We start from the raw sequence: 24,619 nt of genomic DNA on the forward strand, positions 1-24,619 counted from the left end.
AGACGCTATAAACTCCATGTACGTTACAGCGACTCCTGCAGGGCGGCCAGGATCAGGTGAGCGCGCGGAGAGGGAGTGGCCATGCACGCACACGCAGGTGAACAGGAAGAAGAAACACAGCCTGAGAGGCACGGTAAGAGGAGAAGATCCTTGAACATGTTAAACCTTTAATTATGACTTCGTCTGAAAGAAGGACTTCAGGATGGTGAATTCGGGTGAGTTGGGCATCATTTACATAAGTAACGTTAAAGTGTTCATTTCATGGGGTGGGAGTATGAACAGGCTCGCGAGCGTGCCGGTCCGGGTGTGGTCATGTTTATCTTGATAATAGATCAAAACAACGCGCTGAATGTGACGAGTTTTGTAATGGCCGGCATTTCTACTAATGTTGCCTAACGTAACGTTACGTTACAACATAAAGGATTTAATGTTTATTTTGGACTCGCGCGTCCTCCATGTCTGTAGTTTTTTTAAAAAAAAAAACTTTTCACTGTTAAAAACACATTTCCATGTTGTAAAATTTAAATAAGGCAACATCTTCTATATGCAAACCCCTCCATCAACGCAACCTCCTTGCCATATTGCCAAAGAGCTGCATGGACACACAACTCGTATCTGAACAGTTGCGATACACAGTCTGGACATCATTTTAGATCTCTTCTCTTTAACTTTTGACAGTCTATAGAACTCAAAATGTTTTTTTCCCTATGCGACCGATTAGTACAGACTAAAAGTCGACCATTTTTCAGCAGCAATAATCAGCCAAATTGTTCAGTGGCACTGTTTGCGTTCAGTGCCTCCAAAATGGCCGACTTCCGGATTGATGACGTGTAGTGAAAACCCTCTTTAAATAATAGCCTATATTTTCCGTGCAATAACATTTAATATTAACTGAAAATGTGGAGTAAAAACTGAAAAGCAAAAACACCATAGACGTAGTCCATTCATGTCCACACATCAAGTCTTCTGAAGCCTGAAAAGCAGACATTTACGCTGATTCAAATTACAGTCCATGCGAACTCCAAAACCATTTCCAGCAATCGATTTCCAGTCATATTGCAAGTAGCTACTCTTCTTGAAAAAAGCCTAAAATGTAACTCAGAATATCGCTTATCAATAACATATTTTATTTAGCAGTAAAATCGGATAATCCTAACGCATCTTTGCTTGTTCGTAATTGGCGGTGTCACTAATGATGTGTTTGTGTTCCTTCTTAATGATGGACTTTTTCAATCACCATTTATCTGTTATTGCATTTAAAATTAATGAGGATTTTTTTTTATTGTACTATAAAAGAAAGAAAAAAAATGTCATGGGTTTTCAACAACACAAGGTGGAGTAAATGACGATTAAAACATTACAGTGAGGATTTAATAGTATTATTCTCCTAAATTATCTCCTAAAATTCTAAATTATGGCCTGATTGAAAGTGTACAATACAGCTGTAAATTGTGATAAATATATTTAATATTTATAATATTATTTAATAAAAATATTTAATGTTTATTACTTCCTTCATTCATTTACTGGTTAAAAAATGATTTAAAAAAATCCAGTAATTACAAATGCATGGAAGTGAAGTGTCATGCACAAGTCATGGGAATTCAGGTGTGGGAATCTCCATTACATCTGACAGTCATTTCATTACCTCCCTTTGCTTTTTAGTGAAGTCATGGGCATGACACATAAGTGTAGTCTCAAGTTAATATGGATTTATTGGTGCACAAAGTTCCTTGACATTTAATTTAAATGATGATTTGTTGTCTGGTCCATCAATGTCCTGCTTTTTCTGTGTTTATAGTTCCTTGATATGGTGTGTGTTTGCTGTAGGTCTTTGTTGTGGCAGTCTGAAGGATGACAAGATCCTGATGAAGATGGGATTGGGACTGGTTCTGGTTGGTCATGTGAACTTCCTGTTGGGGGCACTGGTACACGGAGCTGTGCTCCGACACATAAAGGTGTTCACTTGGAACCGGAAACTCGTCTACCCCATCTCCAATGTCATTGCTCTTGTGGCAGGACTCATGGTATGTCTCTCCTCAAAACTGTAACGTATTGCTTGCTTATTATCTCCACATTTCTGTTATGGACATTAGATTTTCTTTGTGATCATTATCCAGTTGCCAGTGATGTGGTAGATGAGGCATAACCAGGTGTGTTAGTTGAAACTTTAAACTAACCCCTTGCACTGAATGAATCCACACTGTAATTCATACATCGGACCATGTTATAACCTGCAGGCAATCATTGGTGGAATTTCAGCTATTGTTCTCTCAAAGAACAAGAGAAACCAGCTGCTGGTGAGTACACATACCCACACTCAATACTGTCCTTTTTGTTTTGATCACATTTGTTATTTATGCGTTTTTGCTAAATGAGGTTTATTTGCTGTCGCTTCAAAACATTTACATTAAAACAAGTCTTTCTATATAACAAAATAGTGTTCATGTATTATTTATTTCTGAACACATTCTATGTTTGTTGCAGAGTTGGTTTCTACTAGTTATGAGTGTCCTGGCTATTCTTTTGGGTGCCGCCTCTGCAGTGGGAATCAGTGTTGCTACAGTGAGGGTCATACATCTGGATGGGGAGAATCTGTTTGCCCACTGCAACCGGTCTGCCATCATAAATTTGTACAGCATCACAAATGAATGCCCCTTTGACCCCACACGCATCTATGTAAGTCAATTTATCTGCAGTCTGATGAGTCCTTGTGTAATTAAATGCAAATGACTGATATGAGTCTCATAAATGCCTTTTTTCTCTGCGTTAGAGTGCAACAGTTTTGGTGTCTTAAAATAAATCTCAAGCCACTAAAGTAAATATATTATAGAACTCCTGTACGATCAGGTTTTATCCTGAATTTGATCCTATTTTAAAAGTGAGGAATAAAGGTAAAAACAAATGTGCAAATGTTCTGTGTATGCCAACTTAAGTGCATGTGTACAAACTTTTTGCATTCATATACCAGTATTAAAATATTACAACATCGTTAATTCAAATAATGAAAACAACTTGTTTATTTAAATATATGTGAAGCACGTTAGTATTTGCAACAAAAAAAGGATTTTAAGCCAGTTATTTATATCTTGTGCTGTAGTGAGTCAGTAGGAAATGTCAGTTTACATTACCAAACAATCCTTTTACCATTAATCCAGTGAGATTTTTGTATGCACAAGGAGTCTGTCAACAGCCGGTGCTCCACACAGAGATCTGATCTCGCAGTCATTAAGTCTGTCTGTGATTACATGAAGAAACATTAATAACGGAGACAGTCTAAATCTAGAAGAACTGTGGCATCGTCTCCAAGACGCTTGAATAAACTTGCCTCCGGTTCACGTCGGGGTCCTCATCACCCTGTCGGGGGGTTATTCTGAGATAACATAACAACCGGCTGGATGTACATTATCTTTTACATATGCTCACATTTAGGATGATTCTATGCACGACTTTATAAATAAGGCCTCTGGTTTCGGCATGGAATTTTAAAATAAAATTTAGATTTTGATTGAATTTGGAACCCCATGGGACATAATGCAAAATAAGCAAGTGAAAGGAAATACTGAAATGAAGACAATATATTTCTCTCTCCAGGGTACTACATTAATCCTATGGTTTCCATTGATTCTGATGTCAGTGGTGGAGGTGGTGTTCTCCTGCCGCTGTTTCTTGGCCTGTACGTCGTTCCTCCGGCTGCGCTGCCCGTGGAGAAGAACTATCACTAAAAGGGTAAATGGAACTATATACGCTTTTCTAAAGGAAAAACGTATAATACTTTAAAGCTGCATACATACAAGTAGTGTTAAAGGTTGACTTTGAGTTGAGTGCAATCAAAACAAATCAGAATTCGATATGAAATCACTTTGGGTTACAGATTGTTTTAAGAGCAATTTTGCATGCCAGCTCCACATTAAACTTGATAAACCTTTGTGTTCTTTGAATGCAATGTAAATGTTGGGGTTTAGGTGCGTGTCCAGCTGCCAGAAGAAACCTCACTGCCACCAGGAGATGATCCAAATGAGGAGGAGGAGCGAGCAGAACAACATGACCTTCTTGCTGTGGAGACAAGTGAACTGTAATTCAAAAGTAAACATTACATGAACAATACATGCTTTTCAAAACCGCTGCATGACAGTGGACCAAGAAATACCAAGTGCCAATGCACATAAAACAAAAGTGTGCTGCTCGCTGAAGTTGCTAGCGGGAGAGTAATGAAGCACTAATGATGAGTGTTCTTCAGTCTTAAAGGGTCAGACTGCGTGACCAAGTACTATTGTAAAGTGCATGTTTTATATATTAACCTCATTAACATGTTTAATGTTACATTTTCTGCACTGATGGGTTTCCTTGTTACATTTATATTAAAAAAAATACTTTTCTATTTGAAACTGAATTGCTTGGACACAGTCCCTATAATTTTTGCTAAATGTTTATAAAACTATTTTATATTATAAAACTTTATAAAACTACTTTATATTTAAAAACTGAATATTTAAAAAGGCTGTGTGGCTCTGTTGTTTCATAGGAATATAATTGGTCATGCTTGGGAAGTGATGTGTGGGACTGGGACTTGGTTTGATTTTTGGCCTGGGCTGCGTTTCCCAAAAGCTTTTTAAGCCTAAGTTGATAGTAGAACAATTACCACCAATGATCTCTACGATAAACTTACAATGCTTTTGGGAAATGCAGCCCTGGTAAGAATTGTTGGGTTTTTGATGCTTGATCTTGACCGACTCTAGATTTCCCTATGACCTTTTGATAACCTGTTAACACCAAAGGTGTGTGGGCGAGAATGAAACTACAATACATTTCACCAAGTCTGTTAAATAAAACAATCAGCAGTCAGTGAATCTGTGAAAGAGTCGTCTAAATAGATGAAACGAGACCGAGTGAGGCCAATTTATCTCTTGGACTGTTTTACTGGTTCAGTAGTTCATGATGCAGTTATTTATAAAATAAAAAGACAAGTAAAATAGCAGAATGCACAGAAAGCAGAAATACTAAAAGCTCAAAGGGTGAACACAAAGCAGGACATTCACTCATGCATTGAGAGCACACTTAAAACTGATGAATTGTAGCCACATTTTTTTCCACAAATCCATGTTTAAAGGTATAGTTCCCCCAAACATTTTGATTTCTGTCCCTCCATTGACGGCTACCAAAAGTTAATAAAGAGATCATAAAACGAATCCATATGAATTGAGCGGTTTAGTCCAAAGTTTTCTGAAAAGACACCATTGTTTTATGATAAACAAATTGAATTTAGCCTTCTATTCACAAATAAACATTCATCAAAACTCAACTGTGGTAAACGGAAGCTCAAGCATGTTCACTTGACGTGTGAGGTTCATTCTCGTGTTACGCAGCACGTTTGAGCTTCTGCAAGAACCAATGAGATTAATTCTCGTGTTAAGCAGCACGTTTGAGCTTCCGCATAAGGTTTGTTCTCGCATGTCAATCAGTTCCGGTTGAGCTTCTTTTTTTGTTCGCTGATCGATGTGTATATGTGAATAAAAGCCTAAATTCAATCTGTTCATAAAGTGATCGAGTCTCTTCAGAAAATTTGGACTAAACCACTCAATTCGCATGGATTAGTTTTATGATCTTTTTAAAGCATCAAAGTGTCAGTTGTGTAGCTGTCATCTGAGAGACAGAAATTGCTCAGATTTCACCAAAAAGATCTTCATTTGTGTTCCAAAGATGAACGAAAGTCTTACGGGCTTGGTACAACATGATGGTAATAATTAATGACACAATTTTCATTTTCACTGTTAATGATTGGCTTATTCTCATCAAAATGTTTCTTTTGTCTTTTTACTACACTTAAAACTGTATTTTGAAATATTTCATTAACTACATTAAGTCTTTAATGTGACCCCCATGGGCTGTCATTTTTTCCAAATTCTGCTGTTCGTAAGATGAATCTTTTCAGCAGGGCTGCTCCTGGTACTGTCTCTCTGTGGCGGTGAAAAAGTCCTCTAGAACACTGCGCAGATACTCAAAGGTGGGCCGGTTGTCTGGGCTCTCTGTCCAGCAGTGTTTCATGACGTTATAGAGAGCCTCTGGGCAGTTATCGGGACAAGGCATGCGGTACCCTCTCTCAAGGTTTGCGATCACCTCTGGGTTTGTCATCCCTGAAAGATCAAGAGTAACAGTGAAAAGAAATTCTGAGAAATGGCTAAATGAGGTCAAACAGGAAGCACATTGATGGTTTGTTACCTGGGTATGGGATTCTTCCATAAGTGACAATCTCTGTCAGCAGTACTCCAAACGACCAGACATCTGATTTGATCGAAAAGGTGCCGTAGTTTATGGCCTCAGGTGCAGTCCATTTGATAGGAAACTTTGCACCTGTGTGATTTTTAAAAAGGCATATTTTTAGGTGTTTTTAAAGTTTAGCAGCCAGACTTTCTTGCATAAACGGAGATTCTGTGGTGATGTAATCCTAGGGTAAATTGACAGAACAAAGCATGATGCAGCTGATGCTACCTTACCCTCTCTGGCAGTGTATTCGTTATTTTCGATGAGGCGGGCGAGGCCAAAGTCAGCGATCTTGCAAATGAGCTCATCAGACACCAAAATGTTGGCAGCTCTCAGGTCTCTATGGATATAGTTCTTCTGCTCTATGTAAGCCATTCCCTCTGCGACCTGCAGGGAGCAGTAAAGTGTTAGCCATAAATCACACACAGCATTATTATTATGTTTAGAATAGCATACTACCATGCAAAGTATTCATGAAATCCTAAGATGATGTACGACATTTGGTGTATATAATAGAGAATACTGCTCTAGATGCTGTATCTCACAAGGCGGTGTGCTTTACTTGATCTATTTCCAGTGTAAAAAATGAACTGCAATTAATATTTGCTATAAAAAAAAATGTATATCTCCTCGATTCGTTATTTTATAAAACAGTCAAATGACTGTAAAATACATTTTATTTTAATTACACCCCTCTTATTCTCACCAAGGCTGCATTCATTTGATCAAAGATACAATAAAATCAGTAATACTGTTAAAATATTATTACAAAACAACAGCTTTTTTTGTCTTAATATTTTTAAAATGTAATTTATTGACCAAGCTGATTTGATAGCAGCCATGATACAGGATTCTTTGATGAATAAACTTCAATAGGACAGCATTTATTTGAAATGGAAATCTTTTGTAAAATTATAAGTGTCTTTACTCTCACTTTTGATCAGTTTAACATCCTTGCTGAATAAAAAATATATATATATTAAATGATGGAATGTGCAACAACATGGTCATGTGACAACAATATTGCATACTATAACAGTTTATTGTTGCATACAAGTTTCACATAGCCTACTATTTTTACAAAACCGTACACAGGCTAGTATTTCATTCCGAACATAACACGCGTTACACAGACAGACAGAGGTCAGTTCCTGAAACAGGGAGGGTTTTGCTTTAACTTCCTTTGATTTGACTTTTAACCTCCACTGCTCCACTCCACCCAGCACAAACCCATAGGTTTCATTCAGAAGGTTGGTTTGCTGCTATACTTCCGGATGCATCATCTTTCTTATTTTCCCCATGTTTAAGGTAGCTCCAGTCTTGACTGATCTCAGAACAGTGATGGCTGCTGAGCTTCTCAGACGTCTGCTATTTCTGACCCAGATGCGCAGAATGAGAGGGAAGGATAACGGTCCCAGATCAGCTCTTTGGTGTTCCTGTCATGCTCTAAAACTCTTTCATGTAAAATTAGACTGTGTCTGTGATAGTGGCCAGAGACTATCGTGTGTGTGTGTGCATTATGGGTGATGCATGATGGTAGTTTTGTAACGGTGTACAGATTTTTTTTTTTATAGAGGATGTTGCACTATGACACCATGTGCATGTTTGTTCAAGGAAGTGTTACACAGACCGTCAAAAAGGTGTTGGTTTAATGTGAAAGTCCCTGACAGTTTTGCATAAATGTGCGGGCAATTCTGTGTGTTAAGAGGCATGTAGAAGTAGTCATTCCACCCGGACCTTTTAAAAACCCTGAATGATCTCATTCACTTTATGGAGAAGAATAGCTGAAAAATATCACACGGCATCTAAGCTGATCCCTAAAGCAAAACGTCTCTTTTTAATGCCGCTTCAAAACATTCCATCTCTCACTTTCCCTCTTATACTTTCTCCGCCAACATTTCATTGAATATCTTGAAAAACGATACTATCGAGAGAAAGAGAGAGACCATCTCCTTACATCTATCCCATGTCACACGATCCCTGTGAACCTCTGACCTGCAACACTGCTCAAAAACATCACTGTTTTCTCATCTTCACACTCCAATCACTTACACACTGAGTGCATGAGACACTCACTATTAAGGACATTCATACCATGAGTGACCAAGACCAAATGAATCAAAGCGCAAACTCTACTAAGAAAATTACACTCTGTCTGTCAATAGTTCATGGACTCGATCAGATTCTAGTTCCAGCCAGAACTGTTCCCATGGTAATTGGATATTCTCAATGAAGCATGGAGTGTCATTAATTAGGTCAGGAATTACTGTGACCTAAATCAGGTCCTGTACAATCTATGTACAATATTTCCCTGCAAACAAACAAAGAACTGTATGTTTGCCCAGTTAATGTAAATGTAATGCCAGTAAGAAATAATTTATTTTCTACAGTATATGTGAACACATTTATATTGTCTGTTCATCTAGTCGGTTTATAGATTGGTGTGGGTAGTTGTTGTTGTATTAAAATGTCTAGACTCGTTCCAGCACACACAGTTATGCTCATTGTTAACCATAAGATTAGGAAGCAGAACAGCAGCTGAGTAATGCTGACGTCACCAGCTTAGAGACAGCGGTCAAATAGAGGATTGAGTGATAAACAGAATATACAAGGGTCTGAAATGTACACTTGAGCTTGTAACAAAGTAGAAATTAGGGACAGTTTGTTTCCTGTGGGGCACAAATGTCTCACCCCTGATGTTTTGAGCTTAGTATTGACACCCCCACCCCCACCAAAAATGATATGGTCAGCCTACCTGGGCGGACATGTCGATCAGCGCATTGATGGTTAAATTACATCCTTCTGGAGTCTTCAAAAAATCCACCAGGCTGCCTAAAAGTCAACACGACATTTTAAAATGCATATATTTTATATACAGCAAAACAAGCTATGACAGAATTTAGTAACTGCAACGTAAACCATAAAATGTTAAATGTGCTCGAAGAAGTAAATTGGCTTGAAACTATGAAACCTAGACACTAGTTGGCGCTAGTGAGATTGACCAGGGTATTTTCCACTCCCAGCATGCACTGCAAGAGTCTGAATAGAAGGTTCAATGTTTTAAAAAAATGCTTAGATTTTTTTACACATTTTATTTTTAGTTTGTAAGTCTTCTGTCTTGTCTTCAGCCGCCTTTTTTAAACATTCTTTAACCACAACTGAATGTTACCGGAAGCACGCTTCATCAGTCATTTTAGTTCAAAGGTAAAAGGAAACAGCAGATAGATGAATGATGTTATTTTGGTGCTTAAAACGTTCTGTAAGCTCTTCTCAAAATTACTGAGAAGCGCAAACAACGGCACTTAGATTAGATCCTAGACCTAGAACATAACAACTGCAGGAAATTAGTGCAGCCAGTTTGGATCAGTCGCTGAGACGTTTAATGTTAAAGGCCAAAGTAGTTGCTTTTGAGACGACAGGCTGTGTTGGAAAAAGAAGAACTGACTGACCCTGAAGGAAATTCCCACAAAGCTGCAGCGGAAAATGCCCGGTTAGGAACTCGTAATATCATGCGCCGTACACATTCTTTTGATCTCAGATCGCATTAGGCTGTACAATTCAAGGTCGTGGGTTAAGTTTAGATGAAGTTCCAGTGTTTTTGAATCATTCTGTCATTGTCTCCATTGTTAAAATGACAGAGGGGTGGAAAAGGGGCACATCAACCTCTTCTTTAAAATAACAACACCGACAACAATTGTACTTTTAAACCCATCACATGGATTGCAAACAAAGAATTGGGAGGTTTACAAGCTGAGCATAGTGTTCCATCAGCTTCCTTTAAGAGGGAACACAAAGCGGGAGCATTCACGAGCTCTGCCATCAGCTCGCTGACGTTGTAGTAACGTGGCTGTTCCTCTTAGAGTCTTTTGTTACTGTCGGCGTCAATATGACATTCTGTAGGGCCAACAATCCTCTTAGGGGCAATGAGACCAACAAACAATCCATACTGGGTTACATATGGAATAATGTGCATCGCAATACGCTTGTAATGACGACCCAAGGTGCTATTGTTGCGTTAAAAAGAGAAAAGATAGGGTGTGGAGGTCTTTTCTGTGAACACCTGTGACCATGGTGGCCATTTATGAGTCTGATTTGTTGTAGAGAGTTTCTGGGTGGTTGGCTCTGAATTAGAAAGCATTCCCGATACTAGCCTATGGAACAAAGACTTTCTTTCTATACCTCATATTGTATCTGCCCTTTCCTCTCTCACTCTCTCTCTCTCTCTCTCTCACTTTCTCTGTCCGTGTGCTTTCTGCCTCACTCCGTCTCTTTTTAATGTGATGGAATTCACGCTATAACTGTGACCCTGCTTTCTATGCGAGGCCTGTTTTGATGGTGCTGTGCATTGTTCTAAGTAGGTTGCAGTGAGATGCTGTGTTTGTATGAGGGTTTTTAATATGCATTAGTAGTTAGAGAAACAGCAGCTATAAAGATCTTTAGCTCCTCTGAGACAAACTGCTGTAAGGGTGCATTTGCTTCTCATGATTAAAGGTTTCACAGGAGAATATCGCAAAAATATAAAGGGAACCAAACAACATAGCATCTCAAGCCTTTAGTTTAAAAGAACAGTTTGGAGTAAAGGAGAGGTTACCAGGATTGGAAATTGTTATAAAAATGTTTTGAAGAAATGGAACTTCTCAAATGTGCATCAGACTGAGTATTACAACAACAACATTCTGAGAACTAAAATAGAATGATGTGATACAAACACAAGGAATTGGACATGCGTTCTACAAAACTGAAGTGGGTCATTTTATGTTCTAGATAGAACACTCAAGGTGGGAATGCCAGATATGAAACACAAGCTCTGTATGCATGCTGTTCACAAGAGTGTTAGGAGAGACGTCAGAACCGCTTAGTGAACAATGACTGGCATTATGAAGGAATAAATATCAGGGCCGTAACTACCACCTTGACGGGGACATGTCCCCCCCAAATATTCAGATTAGTTGGTTGAGTTTTACTGTAAGTTTGAGTTTATCTGTATAAGTTTTACTTTTGGTCCCTGTCTCTTCTTAATATTGAAAATTCCCACTAGCTACTGTTCAAAAGTTTAGGGATCAAGACAAGCTGTTTTTTACTTTTTATTTAGCAAGAATCAAATTAAATGGACTGAAATCTTTACATTGTTACAAATAATAATCCCCAAAAATATATCACAGTTTCCCCAAAAAATACTGAAGGGTTAGTTCTTTCTTTACAAAATATGTCCAATGCCTGTTTGAGATTTAATATTTTGTAAATAAAGTGGTAATTTGTGACTAATTAATGACATAATTTTAATTTTAGGGTGAACTAACTGTTTTATGATAATAATTATAAGAAATAGTTCTTGAGCACTGAAGACTGCAAAAACTTTTAGCTTTGCCATCAGAGGAATAAATTATACTTTACAATATATTTAAATAAAAAACGGTGATTTTAAATTGTAATAATATTTCACAATATTACAGTTTTTACTGTATTTTTATCAATTAAATGCAGCCTTGGTGAGCCTAAGAGACTTCTTTTGAACGATACTGTATGCTGTTGCTAAATCTCCATTTTATGAATAAACGGGGGAACGTGCAGTGTTTGTATGTTAACAAAGATGTATAATTCAATTCAGAATGTCCATATTTGCACACTGATTCAGTAGTAGTACATCAAATCAGATTACTTTAAAGTAACTAGTTAAGTAATGCATTACTTTTAAATTTTACCACAAAATATCTGAGTTACTTTTTGAAATAAGTAACGCAAGTTACTTTGTTTTACCATTTATTGACTGACAGCTCTCTTTTCCCAATGTTGAGACAAACTGAAGTGCAGAGGCGTTGTAAGCATGATGGTTATTGTAGTTCTAGACTAAATGTGAGCATGCATCATCTCACTTGCACAAAAAAAGATTTGAAAAATGAATACAATCAGTGAAATGCAGAATCAGAATACTATGATCCAATAGCTAAATATGTTAAATAAATAATTTATTGAACATAATAATTTATCAATTTATTGACCAATGTACTTGCTTCTGACCTTCGATGATTCAGGTAAATCCATAAGCAAAAATGACTAGATTTTTTTTTTCTTTTTATTGGTTAAGTAAGTAGGTAAATATAAGAAAAACCTTTTTTTTCTCCTGCATCCTTTTCTTCCATTATCCAGAATGGCAGCACAGCTGAAAGGTTTACTTGAGCTTTGCCCTCTACTGTACACGCGTGAATTTACATTTCCTTCAGCCTGAGGCTTATTATTTCACTTGTGGTGTTAAAGGGTCTTTTGCATTTGCCCAAAAATATAAAATGTTTGTTATAAAAAAACAAGCCCAGCCCAGATGAGTACCACATTACTTTTCTAAAAAAAGTAACTAATGCAATTAGTTACTTTTTAAAGGAGTAATGCAATAATGTAATGCATTACTTTTCAAAGTAACTTTCCCCAACACTGGCTGTGCATTCTCCATATAAGAAAAAGAGGCAGACCACATGTTTGTAAATGTAAAAACACTGCGGTCAATGAAAGAGACCAAAAAAAGTTGCCCCTCAAAAATACTGCACAGAGTCATTCAGGTGAGTGTGGGACGTGTTTTGAGATGCCTTCAGTATCTTCAAAGCAGTGAGAAAGCTTTGTTTTCATAGAGCGGACGCAACTGTTGAACTGCTGTGGGCTTTAAGACACTCAGACAGTGCTCACGGCCCTGATACTACTCAGACTTGTTAGATCATGAAACCCTGATGAAAATTGAAATGGAAGTTACTTCATGAGAGTGTCTGTGTTTTGTAAAGAACGTCCAGGTGAACTGCAGGGATGAATCATTTAGTATTATAAAGGATTTGTCATTTCATTGAACTCTCCCCTCCTTTGTTTGAACGAGTGTGTAAGTGCATCTGTATGTCTCACCGTTCTCCATGTACTCTGTGATGATATAAATGGGCTCCTGTGTAACCACAGCGAAAAGTCGCACCAGTCGAGGGTGCTGCAGGGTCTTCATCAGGTTTGCTTCAGCGAGGAAAGCACTCATGGACATGGTACCTGCCTTGAGACTCTTGATAGCCACTTGACGGTTGTTGTTATACAGCCCTATAAAAGGAGAGAAAATTCATATGAAAATTCTGTCATCAAGCTTCTCATGTTGTTTCAAACCTGTATGACACAAAAGTAGAATGTTGCCAACCATGCCCATGCCCATTTCCATTGTATATGGACAAAAAAAATCTCAAATTTCTTTTTTTGTTTTCCACAGAGGAACAGTCATATTGTTTTGGAACATGAGGGCGAGTAAATTATGATAGAATTATCCCTTTTAGGCTCAATAATCTGATTCTCAAAAATAAACATGTAGAAGCTCATTCACCAAGAATGATTTACTTGAGACAAACTATTTCATTAAGGTCTGAATTCAATATTTCTGTTTGGATCACATACTTCTAAATGAATTTAGAAATAAGTGGCCATGTGAGAACTACTGCTACTTCCTTATCATGAGAGCATAAGGGTGTTTGTAAAGAATTTGCTTTGTGAGAAATTCACAATGTTTTCCTTCATTGAGTTTCTTTGGCTTCACATTGTTCACAACAACCGTTTGACTTTATTTCTATGGGCTTGATTTGTGTGATGTTATCTCACCAATGGAAATAACTGAGGTTTAATGAACAGAACGGTCCATTACACGGAACAGTTCTTTCATTTGAATAAAGAAAGTCATTCACTGCACAAAACAAAACAAAATGGCAGCTATGATGTGGGCTCTCGTGGTCACGGAGCTGACAGGTAGTGATGATAACAAGTCAGTTGGTATGGCAACCAGGGACAGGAAGTGGTAAAAACTCAAGCATTGATGTGACTTCCATAGATCTATTTTTAGGGTCAACACAAGACAAGTATGATTTCACTGCTGTAGTTTATTTATGTTTGAAAACTGGACACATTTAAATCATCTCAATATATGAACATATGAGTGTAATCCGTATGATGATATTACTGTTATCACAAGACTGCAGCATCCTGTTGGTAACTAAATAGAAATGTGTATCATAATTAATATACTTAATATTCTAGATAATTTCTCAACTGATCAGGCCCATTGGTTGAGAACCACTGAGACCCAAATGTCTTCTCATTTTTTTCTTCAATACTGGTCAATTACATTAAAAGATAGATTGGTCTTATTTGAATCTGAAAAGAAAGACTGATTAGCCCTAACTAATTGCTAGTTCATCAAACACAGTCTTAACTTAGTGACTGTTTAAGCAACTGGCCCCAAGACAACTTGTCACTCATGAGATCACAGCTATAGCAAACCACAACCAACCAATAAATTCTCAATGGACAAAATCAAGCCCCGCCCTACATTTAATCTTGATTATTTCACTCAGATCTACGTCACACGTTTTATGACGTATTGTAACATATTAATACTACCTGTTTCTGTTTGAAAATAAGCAGCTTTGTCATAAATACATCAGAAATAAGGAAAATATCTTCGCCTATATGGCGGTGCTATGAATTTTGTCCAACACAAAATTTGAATCTAAACGGTTGAGAATCTCTGTTCTAGATAGATAAATACAATAGCTACCACAAATGTGTTCATTTCACCCAAAATTCATCTTTAAAAGTTATTCAAGGTGAGTTATAAATGCCTGTTGTTAGTTGTGTTGTGTGTAAAGATTGTCACAGGATGAGTGAGACCAAAATGCCGAATCTGCTATCTGTGCTCTGACTGACTTCAATGCTGAACATTTGTCAAACGTTCCAACAAGCTTACTGTATTTACAGTTATGATATGCCCGGCGGTTGCTGAGACGCTCAAAGAGCAGCGCATACTCTTTAGCCTGTAGATGCATGTTTATCAATACCCTTTTATGATGGTCCAATTCACAATGTTTGCTCACACTCACAAACATTTCCAGACAAGCACAGACAGACCTGGCCAGGCACCTGGATGCTGAAATGCAGGTTATTCTCATACTGGTGTTCCAAGTGGTCTGACATGGTCTCAATGTCCATAAAAATAAGTGAAAATGTGCTTTATGTTTATAAAGAAAGTAACTAAATCGATTACCATTAATCCCCACTGTAAAAATACTCAATTCTGTTGTTGTGAAATAGGAAGTAAAACACTTCTTACCCATCCATACTTCTCCAAACTGCCCCTGCCCCAGCCTGCGCTGTAGATTGAGAGACTCGCGGGGAACTTCCCACTCATCCTGCCACCAGGGCTTCTGAGGGGCTCGGGTCTGACACGGTTTCACCAGGCGGGTGCATAGTCCATCAGACTCTCCTGCACAGAGAAAGACAAACAAATCGTGCCACTTTTCAACAACACTACATTTGAGCTCTTCTAAACAGCCTGATCGAACTGTTCTTGTCTTACGTCTTTTATAAATAACCTGACAAGCAATTTGTCTAAGGCACATATGAACACTCAAACATACGTGTATAATGTTTGACCAGCTCTGAGAGGGAATTGAAGGAGATCTTGGTGGTGATGTAGAATCCGCCTGCGTCCAGATTGCGGATTCTGTAGTGCTTGATGATGTCGCCCTGTGTTTGGTCAAGGTCTCGCACAGATAGGGAAAAACTACCTGAGGCACCAGAACAAGAAGACGATCAGAGGCTGCACATACAGTCACACATCTACTTTCACAACACGGCATTTTACAGTTAATGACATGTAGAAAATGTTCTAAAATTCACCCTTGAATTATCCTAAAAGGTTTCCTGACAAAATAACTTATTTAAATATTTGTATTATATATATCAATCAAACTGGAAAAGCTAAATATTCTGATCCAGCATTGTAATGCCGCCCTATGATGATCTAAAGCCTCCCGTAGCCCAAGGAATGTGATTTCAAACACTAGCCCACCGGGACTATGGGACTGTGGCACTGTCTGATGTGGCCTCATGCTTTTGTGTTTGTTTTTGCTGTTGTGTGAGAAGCAATGCGTTGTTTCACACCTGGGTTGGTCTCACTCTCTCTGATGAGGAAGGAGCCCTGCGTGTTACCAGGGGCCAGTAATTGCCTCATGGCGTCGTTCCTGGAGAGATTTTTAAAGAACCACCTGCAACACAACATTATTGTCATTTTATTAGGGCTTTGGCTCATTAAGTATCTCATTTGGATCATTTATTTTAAGTTTCAATTGTTTTGAAGATACAGGGTTGGGGCGTTTCACTCCTCCCACGCTCAGAAGAACACACTGAACATACGCAGAAATGTGGCATCAGCAAGTACTGGAGTGGTTAAGCATAGTGATGCTCAGAAACTTGTGTGATTTGTGGGAGTATTTTTTTCTCTTCTTTTTCCATTACTGACACCCCTGTAAATCATTTGTCATAACCGACAAGGGATACCCTGAATGAATCACCCTTCAACCACAGTTTTGGGCGTCATTTCCCAAATCACATTGTGGGGGAAGCTGATTTGATCTTTTATTTTTAAAATCCCATAGCAGCTGATCTGCATACATACATATAATTGTGATTGTGTGGATATGTTTGGGTATACATGAGTATTTGTGGATTTGTTTGGGTATACATGTGCGTGCGCTCCAAATGTAATCGAATGTTACATTACTTACGATTCTGTCTCAATGCTGTTCAGTTTTGCTACAAAATTCTGTGGTATGTATCCCTTCTGCCCGGTAAACAGAGACTCTGCCATGTACCATTCAGGATCATCGCTAAGAAACACACATATACACATATCAGGACAGTGTTTTAAACCACACAAAAAAATAAACAGGGAAACTCTGACTCTGATTTACACCTACAAGTGACATTTAGTTAATTTCAACTTCTCAAAACCCAAAAGTCAACAATGTTTAGATCATCGGAACAGTGTCCGTCTGTTTTAACATGGGCTTTGCTTACGTATTTAGGACTTTCATCTTCTCCCCTTTCTCAAACCCAAGGTCGTCACTGTGGGATGGATCATATTTGTATATGGCTACCACTATGTTTTCTGGAATACAAAGATGACAAGAGTGAGCTGTCTGAAACACACATTAAAGAGAAAATTGTAGGACGGGTGTTTAACGTATCTCACCTGGAAGAGGAGATGATGGTGGAGGTGTGTACTGGGATGGGTACGGAATCAGAGGATCAAAGGTCTGTGTGTGAGAGAGAAGAGAGCACAATGTTTAAAAAAAAAACATATATATACAGTTGTGCTCAGAATTAGTGGCACCCCTGGTAAATATGATCAAAACTGGCTGTAAAAAATTAATCTGGTCTTTCGTTCAAAAAATTACCAAAATGCTAACCTTTCATTGAAGTAAAATAATGGAAAGTGGGGGGGAAATCACATTATGTAAGAAATGTTTTTCTCCAAAACACGTTGGCAACAATTATTGGTATACCTAGAATTTTTTACGAGTAAAATACCTCTGAAGTATATTCCCATTAATATTTACCTTTTTTAGTACACCAGGGTGACTAGGATATTTGTCCAGCCATGACTTCTCGTTTCACAGGAGTTTAAATATGAGGAAACACAAAGGCCAAATTACCTTAACCATCCATCAAAATGAGTAAAACCAAAGAATAAAGTTCTGATGTTTAGTAATGACCATTAAAATGATTGAAATTCTAAAAACAAGCTTTTTTTATTACTGAAAGATAGCAGTTTTAGTTATTTAATTATGATTAGCAATTTCCTTAATGAGCTCTATGATATCAAAACCTCAATATCTGGATCCGATCATCAATGTCAATAATTTTTGAATGTCATAAACCAAATAAAGCCATTTCCCTATAAATAGGGTGGAGCTGTTCTTATTTTCTTCTCTCACGGCCTATGAAACAACTACCACAGAAAGTAAACATTCCATCGTTCTCATTATGCAATAACAACATGTGTTGTTCTCTTTAATTTCTAATCTAGGTCTACTTCAATAAAAACAAATCATGAGGAAATGTGCCTCAAATTTAGCTAGAAGTTTTAGTCTCCAATTGATAACCAACACAAAGGCACATTTCCCTCAAATGATGTAACCCTGAATGGGTTGACCCATTTAAACTAGAGTCACATCATCGCAGACAGACCACAGTAGGAACAGATACAATTAATTAATAATTTTTTTCTTGGAGGCGTTTTAGCCACAAAGAATGTGTATTCAAGCCTAATTTAATCAGAAAATTAAATGAAATAAGTAATTATCCACATTTTTTAACTACACTAAATTAAACATCAGGCAATTTCAGATTAAGATATCCCCTGACAAATTGTGTGATTATAACATATTAGTCTGTAAAAGATTTTAAAACTGTTAAGAGGGGATAATACACTGCTTGAGTTAAAAGTAAAACAAAATGTGTTGCCAGACACAGATGTGTAAAAAAAAGAACACGCGTTGTGTTATCTTTATCACATCAGTTTTAAGAGTGTGGGGTCAGTGGTCAACCATATTGAACCATGTTTAGAAGATCTACTGAGATTGTCAGTCTGTTTTAACATAGGCCTTGCTTACGCATTTAAGATTTTCATCTTCTCCCCTTCTCAAACCAAAGGTTGTCGGGTTTTACTAAACTAAACTAAACTAAACTAAATTAAACAGCTTGCCATTTCACATTGAAAGATCACTTGAAAACACACATATTCCATTTCAGTTTCAGCTATAGGCATTTTTCAAAAATGCTTTGTGTAGCTCTTTGTGAGACATTGTTGTGTTTTGCCTTATGTTATAAACCACAGAAATTTGTATGTCTTTAGTGTTGAGAATGGCTCCACCACTTCCTTTCTCTCTCGTCTCCCTACATATTTAGTGACTTCTGTCACTGTCTCGCATTACAACCTGCATGTTCTTAACAGTCTCACAATTCCGAAACAATATATCAATTGAAAAAAAAAAAAAACTGCAACATTTTCTAATAACCAGTGTGTGAATTATTCAATGACTTCCATGGGGATTCCTACAGGTATTTTTGTGGGGTGCGAAGATTTTGGTTCTTCAAGCCAAATATCTTGTAACGAAACTTGCACAGCTAGCTAACCGTAAACGATCTTAGTAAACAAACCACTGAATAGACCCCTTCTCACATTTCCGAGGTTCTCAGAAGCGGAAATCCCCATTTTGTATAAACGTCTATAGCAGTGAATGGGAGATGATGGCAAATATCATTTTTGTATTTGCATTTGCTCTAAAAGCAAAAGAAAAAATCTGCGATAGCGCTTCCACGACTTTCCAAAAGAAGGAAAACAATAGCAGTGAGAAGAGAGAAAGATGTCAAGTTTTCCATCACTTCCTCAGCTGTTGTAAGCCTATTAGAAACGCCCTCGCAGCAGCGTTAATTACTTTATGTAATTTACTGTCAAAGTAATATAACACAAAGTATAGCTTTATAAATGTGTGTTTAGTAAAACATTTGACTAAATTTGCGATGTGGAACTGGAAAACGCATCAATTTTTTATATAGTGTTTTTGTGACGTGTAAATCTATAATATTGTGGAAAACAAGGAAAGCACAGTATATACTTGCCGATACTTTTTTCCTTCCACTTTGAAACAGATCCTAGAGCTAAGAGTTGCTATGGTTACAATTTCATTTCGCGAGCGTCTGTTTAACCCAAAATAAAACCTAACTTAGTGGTTATTGATATAATTGCATGTGAAAAGAAAAAAAGAAGTATTGTAGTTAACTATGCCATAATATTCTCTTTAGCAGACACAGACGTACCTGACTGGCTGGAGGCTTTGGACAGTTACATTGATCACACCATTCATCTGGATGGTAGGAGAATTCGTCATCAGGATCAAAAGAGCCACAGTTCCCCATATTTACTAAAAGTGAGAGAAAACAGAAGATGAAGATGACAACTATCATAAATCTGACTATATACCATAAATAAATTCATGGATACATTCGTAAGTGCAATAAGTCCATCGATCCATGCAACTTCTGGCAAACAAAAGCAGGGTAGTGGCTAAATAAACAAATGGGTAATAAATAAAAAGGTAAAATGTATATTTTTTATTTGTTGGCATGCTTTCTCTTTAATAGAGAGTGTATTTCCTGTTTTATCGGACAAAATGGAGCCAAAAACATTCAGTTTATATATTTTACCGTTTATTTGTGTCTGTGGGTCAAGTAGTCTGTACAAATAAAATACAAGTTCTGGACCAAATCTGTACAGGAGGTTAATCCTCTTAATGAATTCTAGACCCTTTTTCCAACTCACACACATACGTTTCAGACCGTTTTCTTAGTGACCGATTTGGGTGTATTTTTCATTTGTCTTCAACATTATGTGTTTTGCATCATGAATATAGAACATTCTTTTAAAAATCCCTGTACGTAAGTGTTTGTATGTAAGACTGCAGAAGTACTGTAGTTTAGCCATATGTAAACACACAAGCCCAAAAGCATTTTCATTTCCATTAAACAGATAAATAATCAGAGTTCATGTGCTAACACAATGTGTATGTCTCTGTGGGCTTTGGACCCGTGAGAAACTGTGTTGTTGGGTCAGGAAAAGCTCAACCCTCTGGGTCAAACTGAACACTGTGAGCTCCTGGGACCGTTTGGAGAGAACAGCCCAAATCAAAGCAGGATCTCTAAACAGAGACAAGAGTTTCCACTGACCTCCGGCCTGTACCTGACCCGACCAGTATCGGTGCAAATGAGCCTCCAGAGATGCACAGCAAGGTCAAATGTTTTGGGTTCAGATTGCTTTATGAAGAACCAAGCATAGTTAATAGTTTGTATGACATAGATGTTTAATCACTTAAAGGGATAGTCAGTGGGGTCCATGTTGTTTTGGCTTTATTATATGGACAAAAAACACAGATATTTTTCAAAGTAAAAAATGCAGGACAAAGAAAGTCATACGAATTGCATGAGGGTGCTGATGACAAACGGTTTTGTGTTCATTTAGGCCTCCATATGTTTTTATAGGTTTGAAATAAAGTCAAAGATATCAAATTTCTCTGGAATCCCAATCACAAGTTTTTCATATATCACTGCAGTGTCTCAGCATTATGCTGGAGAATTAACAGAGGTCAAGAGGTAGAGACATTCACACCAAACAGTCAAAGTTAAGCCAACAAAAATATGTTTGGATTTTGCCTTCTTTATTATATAAAGAGCTGTTGTTTTTTATGTTATTTTATTTGACCTCAAAGGTTTTAGCGGTTCTCCTGCACAAGAGAAAAGTGTAGTATTTTATGACTGACACTTACCCTAATAAATAAATGAATAAATGATCTTAACATATAGGAATTAGGCAAGAATGTAATATATAAATGAAAATGTAAAGTAACAGCCTTTAGCTAGTAGGAAGGCAGGGGTTTCCTTCTTATAATCGCTTCCCCAGCATTTATGAAAATCCAATTTAAAAAAATATATATATATTTTCTATTTTACTGTTTTAACATTATGTGAAAACTCAATCCAAAATCACCCCTAGTGATTGAATCAAAATTTAAATGTAAAATCATGCAATTGTTCTTGACTGACCTTTAGGTCGAATATGAAAACAGATGACAAAACCAGTGATGACATACAGTATATAATCACTATATCATATTTCCTTTGTGAATTACTTTGCAAATTTAACGACTTTTAATCGCTAAGCAGCTGACAGCGCACATGTGTTCTAGAAATTTCGATTTGAACTGTGCAGAGATATTATTTCAATCCGAACATACTCACGTCTACTTTTCGACTTCAGAATAGTAATATTTTATACCTGCATTTAAACTTTACATTATTAATTCACTGTGTTCAGTTGCATTTTTTTTTTTTAGAAAATAAAATATCAAATATATTAGCAAATATTATAAGCTCAGCTTAAAACTCTTTTTGATTTTTTTAAAATATATTTTAAGCCTTATAAAAATTATTTTTTAAAATAGTATAATCTGCCCCATCTATCTCAGACTGTCTCAGCCTTTAGTTTTACCTTGTAAAGTCTCATCCAATAAATCATTCATTTATTTAAAGTAGACTGCCTGAGAGTACCGGTCTGATAACCTGTACTCATTCAAATTCATCTGGGCCTCGCTTTAAGTGAAGAAAAAGTAGCACCCCGCTAGTAAAACTCACCTTTTCTGTTGACAGAAGATGCTGATATCAGTGATGGGCCAGTTCAGCAGGCACTGCCATGTCCTTAGCTTTATATTTTATGAAGAACACATTTTTCCACAGAGCATCTAAACCAAGATTACGAACAAAACAACGAGATCTGTAAAACTTCGGCGTGTTTCGATGACATGTGCTGCTAAAGTGTCAAGTTGTGTAAGTCACGTCAGAGTTTGACTTCCCACCTTAACAAAGGCACATCATTTGTGAAAGCATCACTCTCTCACACACACACGCACACGCACACACACAAACACACACGCTCACACACCACAGTGGTGCAGAGCAAGCTTATGATAGAGCTTCCTGTCGTTGAGGTGTTTGAGCTGATATTTAACATTTTTTTCAGCAGGTGCACTCTACTCTGAGCAGCTGGTGTCATTGGAGTGAAGGATTCTGGGTCAGGACTCCACTTGTCACCTGGTTTTGTCGCGCCATTATGTCAAAGAGTGGAAAGGTTAACGGCACTCATGGGTTTTTGGCTTGTACTTGTACTAAATAGAGCCACAAAACGTAACATTTGAATATCCATGCTTAAACGTGTTACGTACATTGCTATTCTATGGAGCATTTGTGCCCATTTGCACACAAAAAAATAAAGCCTCTGATTCACTTTGAATCAAACATCAGTTGCTCTGTTACAGAGTAGGCCTCATATGCAATTTGCAACAGGTATATGCAATAAACTAATTTGCAAATGGATAATTTTGAGGTAAAGTCAATTTTACTTTTTTTTCAGTCAGCTTCTTGGAGATGATCCTAACCCATCTCATGTCTCTCTTCATTATCTGTCTCTTAAACCCGTTCGCTGTCTCTCTCTCTGTTTCTCGCTCTCTCCGAGCAGACCGCACACTTTTGTTGTGGCATCAGGCTGCAGATGCATGCATTTGCAGGAAGTCGCAGGCCTAACATTCAAAGGAAATGAGGTACATTCTTAACTTTTCTACTGCAGGAACACTCATCTTAATTTAGACACTGACGCCCAAGCCTCCACTGTAGTTTTTATTTATTTTTATTTATGTCATTCAGCATGACTGAAACGTTTGACCAGTTTCTTCATGTGGTGAGTCCACTGATCACAGCAAAAATATGCATTTCATTCTGGTTGGGTTGGATGGGGATGTTATCCAGTGATTATATTAATCATATATTGGCCTATTACTCAATGAGAATCCCTCAAAAGATGAACCGTGACCCTGATCACAAAACCAGTCACAAGTCGCACGGGTATATTTGTGGCAATAGCCAACAATACATTGCATGGATCAAAAAATCTATTTTTCTTTTATGCCAAAAATGATTAGGATATTAAGTAAAGATCATGTTCCATGAAGATATTTTGTAGATTTCCTACCGTAAATATATAAAACATTTATTTTTTCAAGTGAATGCAGCACAGTCACGAACATACAACATTAAATGCGATTTTCTCAATATTTGATTTTTTTTGCACCCTCAGATTCCAGATTTTCGCCTAATATTGCCCTATCCTAACAAACCATAAATCAATGGAAAGCTTATTTATTCAGCTTTCAGATGATGTATAAATCTCAATTTAAAAAAATTGACCCATGTGACTGGTTTTGTGGTCCAGGGTCACATATGGGGTCAGATTTGCAATGTCGAATCCTGGATTTCTTGTTTAGTTTTTGGTTCTCAATTTGAGTAAAAGACTGAAACAATTGTTTTTCCATTCTTTGTGGGTCTTGTGGTTGAGAAGAGGGGGGTTTGAAGGAGGGGGGATGTTGAGTGAGGCAGATCATCTTAACAGACAGTTACATATTCACAGTTACATCTCTTTTGAGAGCAAATGTTCATTTGATGATTTGAGAATTTTGAGAAATTTTATGAACTTTTCTAGGAGTTCTAACTAAGTGAGATCTGTGGAAAATGTAAGAGTTGAAAAATATTTAATGTGTTTTAACACAAAAACTAAACTAAGCAAATATGCGTAGCCTAATGTGATAGAGGTTAATTTCTCCTTCCTTGCAACATACACATGTTCAAAAATAATTCAAGAATTATATTTGTGTCTCTTTCTTGGGAGATTTTCTTCAGCATTGTTGTCTTTAGCTTGCTTACTAATTGTACGGTATACTATTTTCTGTAAAGCTGATTTTAAAAAATATGAAATAATTTTTTTATCATTATTGTAATAATTGGTAAAAATTGTAAGTAATATAAAATATTATACATATTTCTTTGCACATTTTTTTTTATATTTTTCATTTTCCTGAGGGGTCCCTCAGGGGTTGCATCATTTTTGGCAGTCCTTGGCCTTAAAACTTTT

General features: G+C 37.1%; 2 protein-coding genes across 2 annotated transcripts; one reads left to right on the plus strand and one right to left on the minus strand.

The window, feature by feature from the left end:
- The first annotated feature begins 33 nt into the window (after positions 1-33).
- tmem54a (transmembrane protein 54a) lies at positions 34-4,859 on the plus strand. Its single transcript, XM_079632930.1, has 6 exons — positions 34-215; positions 1,831-2,027; positions 2,241-2,300; positions 2,488-2,679; positions 3,595-3,729; positions 3,966-4,859. Exons 1-6 carry the CDS (start codon positions 203-205, stop codon positions 4,077-4,079), a joined length of 711 nt encoding a protein of 236 aa, XP_079489056.1. The 5' UTR covers positions 34-202; the 3' UTR covers positions 4,080-4,859.
- Positions 4,860-4,891: 32 nt separating this feature from the next.
- lck (LCK proto-oncogene, Src family tyrosine kinase) lies at positions 4,892-22,637 on the minus strand. The gene is made up of 13 exons (XM_079632929.1): positions 22,294-22,637; positions 19,927-20,030; positions 17,297-17,360; positions 17,122-17,212; positions 16,830-16,931; positions 16,207-16,310; positions 15,681-15,830; positions 15,374-15,526; positions 13,144-13,323; positions 9,017-9,093; positions 6,495-6,648; positions 6,220-6,351; positions 4,892-6,134 (listed from the first exon to the last, which is right to left on the minus strand). Exons 2-13 carry the CDS (start codon positions 20,023-20,025, stop codon positions 5,929-5,931), a joined length of 1,512 nt encoding a protein of 503 aa, XP_079489055.1. The 5' UTR covers positions 20,026-20,030; positions 22,294-22,637; the 3' UTR covers positions 4,892-5,928.
- Between the last annotated feature and the right edge of the window lie 1,982 nt (positions 22,638-24,619).

The sequence above is a fragment of the Phoxinus phoxinus genome, assembly GCF_949152265.1.
Source record: "Phoxinus phoxinus genome assembly, chromosome: 13".
NCBI classification, from domain to species: Eukaryota; Metazoa; Chordata; class Actinopteri; order Cypriniformes; family Leuciscidae; genus Phoxinus; species Phoxinus phoxinus.